The sequence below is a fragment of the Myotis lucifugus genome, unplaced genomic scaffold, assembly GCF_000147115.1.
Source record: "Myotis lucifugus unplaced genomic scaffold, Myoluc2.0 scaffold_426, whole genome shotgun sequence".
Taxonomy (NCBI): domain Eukaryota; kingdom Metazoa; phylum Chordata; class Mammalia; order Chiroptera; family Vespertilionidae; genus Myotis; species Myotis lucifugus.
This window is the reverse complement of record NW_005871474.1, coordinates 672786-684993: the sequence shown is the minus strand read 5'-3', so window position 1 is coordinate 684993 and position 12208 is coordinate 672786. Positions and strand designations below refer to the sequence as shown.

The 12208-nt window shown below is 44.9% G+C and overlaps 1 protein-coding gene and 1 pseudogene across 1 annotated transcript in view; one reads left to right on the top strand and one right to left on the bottom strand.

The window, feature by feature from the left end:
• Positions 1–4122: 4122 nt before the first annotated feature.
• Positions 4123–7153, bottom strand: LOC111823237 (annotated as a pseudogene).
• A 692-nt stretch (positions 7154–7845) lies between these two features.
• Positions 7846–12208, top strand: part of TM4SF5 (transmembrane 4 L six family member 5) — a 9735-nt gene continuing 5372 nt past the window's right edge. Inside the window, exon 1 of the mRNA XM_006102771.2 lies at positions 7846–8201. Coding sequence (XP_006102833.1) covers positions 8025–8201 — 177 coding nt within the window. The 5' untranslated portion in view covers positions 7846–8024. The remainder of the gene's footprint in view (positions 8202–12208) is intronic.

The following is a 12208-nucleotide window of genomic DNA, read 5'->3' as shown; positions in this document are numbered from 1 at the left end:
TTTTAGAGATAGTGGAAGGGAGGGAGGGAGAGAAGGAGAGAGAGAGAGAGAGAGAGAGAGAGAGAGAGAGAGAAACATCGATGTGGGAGACACATCGGTTGGTTGTCTCCCGCACATACCTGGACCAAGGCTGGGGATCAAACCTGCAACCCAGCCTGACCAGTGTGGCTCAGTGGTTGAATGTCAACCCATGAACCAGGAGGTCACAGTTCAATTCTCAGTCAGGGCACATGCCTGGGTTGCAGGCTCAATCCCCAATGGGGGGTGTGTGGAAGGCAGCTGGTCAATTATTCTCTCCCATCATTGATATTTCTATCTCTCTCTCCCTCTCCCTTCCTCTCTGAAATCAATAAAAATATTTTTTTTAAAAAAAAATCTGCAACCCAGGTATGTGCCCTTGACTAGGAATCAAACCCACAACCCTGTGGTGTGTGGGCCGATGCTCTAACCAATTAGCCACCGGCCAGGGCCTTTAGGTCCCTTAATGCAACTCTTCTCTGCCAGAGCCTTTACCTGTCCCTCAACCCAGAACATGCTCTGCCTCCAGTTCATCACGTGGCTGTCTCTTCCTGTCCTTCAGGCCTCTTCCAAGAGGCTCCCCTCTCTGAGTGGAGGCAACAAACCATTACGGTCAACAGCACAGACTCTGGAGCCAAACTGCCTGGATTCCCATCCAGGCACTTTCAGTTTCCTCATCTGCAAGTCAAGGCTGATGATAATCATTCCTATTGTAGGTTTGTTATGAGAATTATGGCCGTTAATATATATTAAATACTTAGAACAGAGCCTGGCATACAGGATAGCCATTGTTATCATGTTAGTTATTATTAGTAGTATATCCTACAGGCCACTGCTAACATTTGCAAGGCCCAGGACAATAGTACAAATGAAGACCCACATATCTTAAGTCTAAGTGTTTTAATGTATAAATCAAGCTGTACCCAAGGCCTGGCTCACATTTGTACCCTTAGCCTGTTTACCTCCTTACAATCCAGAGGCTAAAGGACCCAAAGTCTTCCCTGGACCAGAGCTGCCACCTGCAAACCTAAGGGTTGGCCCAGAACAGCTGGGGCAGGGTGAGCAGATGCTGCCCAGATTCCCATGTGATTGATGACACCCCCCACCCCCATCCCTGACACACAACCTTGGTGTATGGGGACAACGCTCTAACCAACTCAGCTCCCCGGCCAGAGCCAACACAATGCTTTCTTAACACTCAAAAATTTTTAAATATATTTTTATTGATTTCAGAGAGGAAGGAAGAGGGAGAGAGAGAGATAGAAACATCAATGATCGGCTGCCTCCTGCACACCCCCTACTGGGGATCGAGCGCACAACCCGGGCATGTGACCTTGACCGGAATCGAACCCGGGACCATCCAGTCCGCAGGCTGATGCTCTAGCCACTGAGCCAAACCAGCTAGGGCTTAACACTCAAGTTTTTTATTTTTTGTTAATTACAGCTCTTTTAGAACCTTTAAAAAAATTATCCTGATACATACATGAAAAGAAAACTGAAAGTAAAATAAATTGGTTAAAATATTCCAAAAGTTTCTTAGGGTCTAACTCTTCTGAATCACTTTCTGACTGTTATCAATGTCTGTGTATTTCCACACAGCACTGTCCTCTGTACCACCAAGGGCGCCGGTGATGCAGCATTCAATGTTGTCAGTGTTTGGATTTTGGCCTTTCTAATAGGTGTGCGGGGACATCTGCATTTCTCTAATGACATGATTTTGAGCATCTTTTGAGATGCCTATTTGTCATCTTTATATCTTCTTTTTTCAATTTAAATGCTTTATTGTTTCATGTATTACATATGTCTCCTTTTCCCCCCATTGACCTCTCCCTGGCCACCCCCAACCCCCAGCATCTTTATATCTTCTTTGGTGAGGTGTATATTCAGGTCTTTTGCCCAGTGTTTTAATCAGGTTATTTTTTATTATTGTTGAGTTTTAAGAGTTCTTTGTATGTTTTTAGGGGAAAACCAAGATGGCGGCATAGGTTAACGCCGGAGTTTGCTGCCTCGAACAACCACTTCAAAAATACAACTAAAAGACGGAGCGGACATCATCCAGAACCACAGGAAGGCTGGCTGAGTGGAAGTTCTACAACTAGGAGGAACCGAGAATCAGAAGAGGCGCAGTGCTGAAGTAAAATACTAAGGTGCAGAGTGCACGCGGCGCAGGCTGGTGGCTGAGGGCGCGGTTGTCTGTTTCAATCCGGAGGGAGCCTCAGACTCTGAGCTCCAGATCCGGGCGAGTCTCTAGGGACCCAGACTCAAACGGGAGAAGTGGGACTGTCTGGCTTCGGTCCCTCCGAGGATTGCAGCTGTTGCTGGGACAGAGAGGCAGAGCCCCTGGGGACGGACTGAGAGCAGCCATAACTGCTCCCTCCTCTGCCCTGTTGATCCCGTGGGACCCGACCCGCCCAAGCCCTGCACAGAGGCATTTGCCGGATAGCCTCAGGCAAAGGCTAGATTAGCACCTCCCTAGAGGACAGAAGTTCTCCCACTACAAACACAGCTGATTCTCACAGCCAGTCGGCCTGGAGGTAAAATCCCTCTAGTATTAACTACAACAATCAAGGCTTAACTACAACAAGATTGCGCACAAAGACCACTAGGGGGTGCACCAAGAAAGCGTAAAAAATGCGGAGACAAAGAAACAGGACAAAACTATCAAGGGAGGATATTGAGTTCAGAACCACACTTTTGAGGTCTCTCAAGAGGCTTCTAGAGGCTGTCGATAAACTTGATGAGATGTACAGGAAATCTAATGAGACCCTCGATGGTGTGATAAAGGACCAACTAGAAAGTAAGCATACACTGACTGAAATAAAGAATATTATACAGACTTCCAACAGCAGACCAGAGGAGCGCAAGAATCAAGTCAAAGATTTGAAATGCGAAGAAGCAAGAAACACCCAACCGGAAAAGCAAAATGAAAAAAGAACCCGAAAATACGAAGATAGTGTAAGGAGCCTCTGGGACAGCTTCAAACGCACCAACATCAGAATTATAGGGGTACCAGAAGATGAGAGACAGCAAGATATTGAAAACCTATTTGAAGAAATAATGACGGAAAACTTCCCCCACCTGGTGAAAGAAATAGACTTACAGGTCCAGGAAGTGCAGAGAACCCCAAACAAAAGGAATCCAAAGAGGACCACACCAAGACACATCATAATTAAAATGCCAAGAGCAAAAGACAAAGAGAGAATCTTAAAAGCAGCAAGAGAAAGAAACTCAGTTACCTACAAGGGAATACCCATACGACTGTCAACTGATTTCTCAACAGAAACTTTGCAGGCCAGAAGGGAGTGGCAAGAAATATTCAAAGTGATGAATGACAAGAACCTACAACCAAGATTACTTTATCCAGCAAAGCTATCATTCAGAAGTGAAGGTCAGATAAAGAGCTTCACAGATAAGAAAAAGCTAAAGGAGTTCATCACCACCAAACCAGTATTATATGAAATGCTGAAAGGTATCCTTTAAGAAGAGGAAGAAGAAGAAAAAGGTAAAGATACAAATTATGAACAACAAATATGCATCTATCAACAAGTGAATCTACGAATCAAGTGAATAAATAATCTGATGTACAGAATGAACTGGTGATTATAATAGAATCAGGGACATAGAAAGGGAATGGACTGACTATTCTTGGTGGGGGAAAGGGTGTGGGAGATTCGGGAAGAGACTGGACAAAAATCATGCACCTATGGATGAGGACAGTGGGTGGGGAGTGAGGTGGAGGGTGGGGTGGGAACTGGAAGGAAGGGAGTTATGGGGGGAAAAAAAGAGGAACAAATGTAATAATCTGAACAATAAAGATTTAATAAAAAAAAAAAAGAGTTCTTTGTATGTTTTTTTTTTCCTTTCAAGTCATTTTAATAACCTGGCAGTGACTCAAAATAGGAAAAGCAGATTCAAACGTGTTCCCTTTAAGGGGGGTGCTACCATGATTGGTTCGCACAAGCATGATCAAAGGTAATGATGACACTGAATTCCAAAGAGCAAGGGTGGTAAGAAGGCTTCAAGCCTCACAGAGTGGACAGCTTGGTTTCGGAAAGTCTCAGAGGGGTGGCAAGTGGCAGGAGAGCCATGACATTTAAGGAACCCTCAGATTACAGGGCGAGGTTGCTGGGTCATCAGAACCTTTAAACATTTCTTGATGGTGACTCGGTGTCAAAAGTATGTGTCGTCTGGGGAGCACAGAGCAGGATGGGCCGAGCAGGTCTGTTGTCCCACAGGATCAAACTTCCTCAGGGCATAAACTGGTCTCCCTGTTCATTGAGGTGATACTGGAGAAACACGATCTCGCTGAAGCAGGAGGTTCCAATTCCGTCTGCAGCTCTCTTTGTATGTTTTAGATAACGATCCTTTATCAGGTATGTATTTTGCAAATATGTTCTCCCATTCTGTGACTCACCTTCTCGTTCTCTTGACAGTGGCTTTCTCAGAGCGGAAGTTTTATTTATTTATTTTTTAGCAAAGGTGGAAATTTATTGAAGAACAAGCACAGATTCCCAGATGGGGAGGGGGAAAGAGTCCCCTCAGAGCAGAAGTTTTTAATTTTATTTTTTTAAAATATATTTTATTGATTTTTTACAGAGAGGAAGGGAGAAGGAGAGGGACAGAGAGTTAGAAACATCGATGAGAGAGAAACATCGATTCAGCTGCCTCCTCCACACTCCCCACTGCACACACCTCAACCAAGGTACATGCCCTTGACAGGAATCGAACCTGGGACCTTTCAGTCCGCAGGCCAACGCTCTATCCACTAAGCCAAACCGGTTACAGCAGGGCAGAAATTTTTAATTTTAATGAAGTCCAACTTGTCAGTTATTTCTTTCATGAATCATACCTGAAAGTTAGTTCTACCTTTGGACGTTTTGATGACCTAAACCAAGAAATATCCTTTTTGTCCTGATAAACTTGGTTTTTCCTGATACAGTTCTTTAAAATGGCCCCTGGACATGGCACATTCAGTTTCATAACTAGTTTTATGAAACTTATTTACAGTTATGCCAAGACTTTCACATTTTGGAGTTTTCTACTTTACTTCATTTTTTGGTAAGTTAAAATACTTTTAAAAGAAGAAGGAGGAGAAAGTGGAGGAGGGGGAGGAAGAGAAAACAGTGATATTTCCAAACCCAAGCATTCTCAGAAATGCAATTCTGTTGCCCTTCACACACAAAAAGCAACTTAAATACATATACAGTAATTGAACGATGGCTTTTGGGTTTTGTTGTTGTTATTTTTCTTTTGCTGTCGTTACTGTATACGTTGCTCCTTTGTCGTCTGCCATTGCAGAGAAATCTCAGGCCAGACCAGCTTGTGTTCCTTTCTAGGTAGCCCTTCAGTTCTGCCGAGATGGACCCTTTAATTCACAGTTCTCTTCCTTATGGCTTCTGATTATTTATGGTTTTAATTTCCTCGTGGCTTTTGCTCACTCCCTGCTTTCATATTTATTTTAATTTGGAGCCACCCTTCCCTCTGATGACTCTCTCAGGTTGCCTCACATTCCAGTTTCCCAAGAATAAAGATCCCATTTGTTGATCGGTCATCATTAAGTGAGGTACCTCTGCTGGGCAGAGCTCTTGCCTCAAGCTTCCTCATAGGTCTCTGGCTATGGGTCAGCTACTCATACCTGGATCAATCAGCTGTGGCCTAGACAATGGGGTCTGCATCAGTCAGCTATTGCTGTGGAACAAAAAACCCCACAAAGTCTTAGTGGCATACAAATATGGGCATTTATTTCACTCATACATGTATGAGGGTTGGTTGGAGGTCAGCAGATACAGGCTGGGATCTGATCTGGGCCTTTTCGCTGTATCTTACACCTTCCTTTTACCAGTGGGTTAACTTGGGCATGTTATTCCCATGGCAGTGATGGGGCACAAGGCCCAGGCTCAGAACTGGGATATTGTCACTTCTGCCCACATTCCACTGTGCCCATATGGTGAGAGGTACAGGCTGTCTCTGGTGGGAGGGACAACAACTGTCATAGCAAAAAGCATGGAGGATTGAAGAACTGGAGCAAAGAGTTCAATTTTTACCACAGGATCACCTGGTAATATAGCCATAAGTTATAAAGCTAAGAAGCATGGGAAACCATCTGTACAGACCCCCTCAAAGGAGGTTGCAGGGATAATGACAGTCTGGGTCTTCTCAGAGAGAGGCACTACCAGAATTTAAAATATGCCTTCTAAAACACAAGAGAATATTAAATAATTAAATAAAATAACAACTCATGATAAGAGACAGAAAAGTTAATGAAAAGAGACATCCAAAAACAACATAGAAGTTTTTTTTAAAGCATTACACAATGCAACGAAAGCCAAACAAAATATCAGTTATTACAATAACTGTCTATGAATCAGAGGCAGACAGTGGGGAGAGCTTCGAAGCACTTTCTTTTTTTCAGGCATCCCCTGATTCATAAACAGTAGCTCCTCTGTCTCAGAAACAGTAAAAATTTCTCTAACATTCTGGCATTCATTTTGAGGGGTAAGTTTTCTCTATTTTTCATGTCTCTGTAGCTGTTTGAGTGGATGGCCAGGACAAGCGACAGCAGAGGCCACTGGCTGAAAACCACTTTCTGTGTGACATTCTCATCGCGTGCCTTCTGAAGTCCTGCAGCACTTCCTGCCGCCCTGGTCTCTTCCATGGCACTCCCACATCCTGCTTGAGCCTTCACTCTCCTTTTTTTGCTCCCAAGGCCCATATCTGAGTCTCGTGCATGCAATTTTGAATCCCCGCAGTCTCCAGAGCAAGGCCCTGTCCACAGCATGGGCTCTGTATCAAAAAGACTCTATGTAGCCCTGGCCAGTTTGGCTCAGTGGATAGAGAGAGCATCGGCCTGCAGACTAAGGGGTCCCAGGTTTGATTCTGGTCAAGGGCATATGCGGGGGTTGCAGATGTATAGGAGATAGCCAATAAATTATTCTCTCTCATCACTGATGTTTCTATCTCTCTCCCTCTCCCTTCCTCTCTGAAATCAATAAAAATTATTTAAAAGTATATATATATGGTGTGTGTGTTTTTTAAAGACTCTCTGTAGTAGCCGGCAGAAATACAATTCAAACTTCTGCACATAATCAAAACTTTCCGAGGGATGATCGGGCTTCCGGCATAGCTGAGTCTGCATGCTCGAAGATATAATCAACAGACTTAGTGTCTTTCCAGCCTTTGAATGTTCTTCCCTCTGGATTGACTTCACTTTCTAACACCCAATGTGCCACCAGCAATTTCAGCTCCCCAACAAAAACAGAACTTCTTGGACATCAGATTGCCAACAACAGAAAAACAGAAAACAATTCCAGGGGGACTGGCTTGGATCACGTGGCCGTCGCTGAGTCAAACACTGAGGCCGTGGATAGATGCTCTAACCACTCAGGCTGCCACGGAGAGCCCAGCAGGAAGAGGGCTTGATAAACAAATATGGAGGAGGAGAAGAAACGAAAGAACAACGAATGTCCACTACTCTCTCCTTAGTTTCTTTCCAGAAGGAAACCTCCCTGCAGGATTCATGGAAATGATGAGGCCGCCATACAGCTGCTTGGTGTATCCTAGTTTAACAAGTACAGCTTACATGGTCTCATTTAATCCTTACAGCCAGCCTGCGAGCCAAGTGCCACTACACAGATAAGGCAACTAAGCTTAGATAAATTAAGGGGCTTGACTAAATCACAAAGCAGGTAAGCAGCCCACAGAGGGGCTGAGGAGAGGTGCGTGCAGGGAAAAGAGGAAGAACACACTGACCCCAGGCAACTTCCTCTGCGTCAAGCTCCCCCACCATCTCCACCACATCCTCCCCTGCACCTCATGGACAGCAGTCCCCCCACCCCCCACCCCTACCTCCGCTTTGCCTGTGTCTCCTGCTTCTCCCGCTTATCATCGATCTGGCCTTAGTTTCTGCCACACCTCTTTCCTGACCTTTGCTCCTTGCTCCAGGCTTGTTTTCCTCCCCGCTGGCCTCCGGGCTCACTTTCACCCACAGCCTGTCCAGCCACCTCACCATGTGCACCGGACAGTGTGCCCGCTTCGTGGGGCTCTCCCTCATCACCCTCTCCCTTGTCTGCATCGTGGCGAACGCCCTCCTGCTGGTGCCTAATGGGGAGACCACTTGGACCAACACGGACAAACTCAGCTTGCAAGTCTGGTTAATGGCTGGCTTCTTCGGCGGGGGCCTGATGGTGAGAAGGCTAGTGAGGCAGGGGGCTGGGTGTCCCTCTCGCAGCGGTTCTCAACCTGTGGGTCGCGAACAATGAAAATACATCCTGCATATCAGATATTTACATGACGATTCATAACAGTAGCAACATTACAGTTATGAAGTAGCAACGAAAATAATTTTTTGATTGGAGGTCACCACAACATGAGGAACTGTACTAAAGCATCGCGGCATTAGGAAGGTTGAGAACCACTGCAAGGGGTTCTGAACAGGAGGGAGAGGGAGAGAGGGAAAAGGGCGGCTGCCTGGGAAGGGGTGGCAGTGGGACGGTGAGACCTGGAGCACTCTGAATCTGGTCCCAAACACTGAGCACTGGGGAGAGGTGCTGGAGGAGCCCCAGGGTGCTGAGCTGAATGTCTGAGGGGAACAGGAAGGAAGGGAGCCTCACTGCTCTAAGCAGCTTCCCTTCTGGGAAGGGAGTATGTCCTACCTGCCCCTCCTCATCCCACCACTGAGCAGATGTTTGCGGCCACAAGGGTTGAGGCTAAAGGAGCAGCTGGTTGTGTGGGAGGTTATCAGGGCAAGATAATAATGGGTGTGTGTGGGGGGTGCTTTGATAAAGTCTGGAGCCAGGAAGCAGTGTCACGGATTAGTCATCCTATTTCTCATCTTGGTGTCACTCTCCCCAGTCTCCATGTCTCTTCACTCTCAGCCCACATTTCTTTTTTTTTTTTTTAATGGGAATTTCTTTTCTTTTTTAATGTATTTTATTGATTTTTATTTTTATTTTTTTACAGAGAGGAAGGGAGAGGGATAGAGAGTTAGAAACATCAATGAGAGAGAAACATCAATCAGCTGCCTCCTGCACACCCCCTACTGGGGATGTGCCCACAACCAAGGTACATGCCCTTGACCGGAATCAAACCTGGGACCCTTCAGTCCGCAGGCTGACACTCTATCCACTGAGCCAAACCGGTTAGGGCCTCACCCCACATTTCTGAATGCCCCCTCTGTGCTCAGAGCTAAGGATAAACTCAAACCTAGGTCAGGGTAATGAAGAAGGTGCCCCCACATCTTCCTGGAGACTGGAATCTGTCAGGAAAAGGGGGAGACTGGGAGACACAGATTCCCTGGACTTTCTACCTCCCATCCTGCAACTCCCTCCCCATTTAGAGGAACTTTGGAATGTCAAGCTAGTTTAATATCTTCATGGGATGAAGACAAAAGACCTACCCAGCACAGTTCCACACTGCTCAGGACAGTTGACTGATAAAATTTTCTGGGAGACATCGCCCCTTTATCTCTTTCATAGGTCCACCTCTTCTCCTGTATCCACCAATCTCCTCTTACCCTCTGGGGTCTTTGCTCCTACTCCCATCCCACATGGATTCATGGCTGTTGGACTCTACTCCATCCTTCTGACTTCAACTCTCCCTGAGATGTCACACTCCTCCCAGACCTACAGCCTCACTCAGGATCACATCATGCTCTTCTCCAGCTTAAACCACCCCAACCTCCCCACAATCTAACCAGCCTGCTTCAGGGGAGATCCCTGAGGATGCCCGCTCAACGTGCTCATTCCCAGCTGTCTCCCTCCCACCTCCACTCTTGAGAAGCCACTCTTGAGAAGGCTTTTTCAAATCTATTCACCTGGTCCGTGCTATGCCATGAGGACACAGGCGAGGCCCCTGCTCTCTCTGAAGCTGGCATTCCCACTGGGGAGACACATGGTATCACAGAAGCAAAAATGTAAGCCTCATTACATCAGGTACATTACATTACCCTGGCTGCTGTGTGTCAGGTGCCTAGACCAGAGCCGTGCACTTAAGAGGTACTTGAAAAAAGTAAATAAATGAGCAAGATGATTTCAGATAGGAGTAGGTATTATCAAGCAACAAAGCAGGGTCTGTCAATAGAGAGCTCCTAGAGCAGTGATGGCGAACCTATGACACGCGTGTCAGAGGTGACATGCGAACTCATTTTTTTGGTTGATTTTTCTTTGTTAAATGGCATTTAAATATATAAAATAAATATCAAAAATATAAATCTTTGTTTTACTATGGTTGCAAATATCAAAAAAATTCTAGATGTGACACAACACCAGAGTTAAGTTAGGGTTTTTCAAAATGCTGACACGCCGAGCTCAAAAGGTTCGCCATCACTGACCTAGAGCAAGATTGAGGGCCACTTCTTATAGTGTTTTCGAGGAAGGCCTCAATAGGGTGATGTCTGAACTGAGACACCCACCCTTCCCCCAAAAAAAGAATCAGCATGGCAGACAGGGTGGCTGACAGTACAAAGCCCCAGGCAGGAACAGGTTCACATATCTGAGGACCAGATCGGTGGCCAGAGCAGCTGAGGTTAAATGGGATGAGATCTTGGGTAGGCAGAGGCCAGACCAAATATATACACTCTTAAAAGTCACAGGAGAAATCTGAATTTTATTCTAAGTACAACAGAAAATGATTGAAGGACATGTTACTTTTTTTTTTTGAGCTTTTTAAACTTGTTTTTGAACTTTTCTTTCTTTTTTAAAAATATTTTTTTATTGATTTCAGAGAAGAAGGGAGAGGAAGAGAGAGATAGAAACATCAATGATGAGAGAGAATCATTGATTGGCTGCCTCCTGCATGCCCCCTACTAGGGATCAAGCCTGCAACCCCAGGCATGTGCCCTTGACTGGAATCAAACCCGGAACACTTTGGTTCGAAGGCTGACGCTCTATTCACTGAGCCAAACCAGCTAGGGCTGAACTCTTCTTTAAGTCATACAGACAATTGCCCAGATCCTCAGTATACAGCTCAGTGAATTTTTACAAAGTGAACACACCCACATACTCAGCACTCAAAATACAGGTCATTACCAGAATCACAGGTGTGCCTCCCACCAGACACTACCCGCCACTGACAAGAGTCCCAACTATCTTGGCTTCTATCCCATAGATTGGTTTTGCCTAATTGGCACTTTATATAAATGGACTCATACAGTGTGGCCACCTGTGTCTGGCTTCTTGAGCTCAACATTATGTGTGTGAGGTTCATCCATATTATTGCATGTATTTGTAGTTTATTATTTCTTTTTTTTTCACTTTTAAAAATAAACTTTATTGCAGTATCGTTTGCATACAATATGATTGTATGTTTTTGACATTTTAATAGGAAGTTACAAACATTTAACATCTTACACAACTACAGTACAATGTCAAAACCAGGAAATTAGTATGGGTAGTGTCGGTGTATACTCTTTTTTTTTTTAAATTAAATCTTTATTGTTCAGATTATTACAGTTGTTCCTCTTTTTTCCCCCCATAGCTCCCCTCCACCCGGTTCCCACCCCACCCTCTGCCCTCACCCCCCACCACTGTCCTCATCCATAGGTGCACGATTTTTGTCCAGTCTCTTCCCGCACCCCCCACACCCCTTTCTTGCCAAGAATAGTCAGTCCACTCCCTTTCTATGCCCCTGATTCTATTATATTCACCAGTTTATTCTGTTCATCAGATTATTTATTCACTTGATTTTTAGATTCACTTGTTGATAGATGTGTATTTGTTGTTCATAATTTGTATCTTTACCTTTTTCTTCTTCTTCCTCTTCTTAAAGGATACCTTTCAGCATTTCATATAATACTGGTTTGGTGGTGATGAACTCCTTTAGCTTTTCCTTATCTGTGAAGCTCTTTATCTGACCTTCAATTCTGAATGATAGCTTTGCTGGATAAAGTTATCTTGATTGTAGGTTCTTGGCATTCATCACTTTGAATATTTCTTGCCACTCCCTTCTGGCCTGCAAAGTTTCTGTTGAGAAGTCAGCTGACAGTCATATGGGTACTCCCTTGTAGGTAACTGACTGTCTTTCTCTTGCTGCGTTTAAGATTCTCTCTTTGTCTTTTGCTCTTGGGATTTTAATTATAAAGTGTCTTTGATGTGGGCCCTCTTTGGATTCCGTTTGTGTGGAGGACTCTGTGCTTCCTGGACTTGTAAGTCTATTTCTTTCACCAGGTAGGAGAAGTTTTCTGTCAATAATTCCT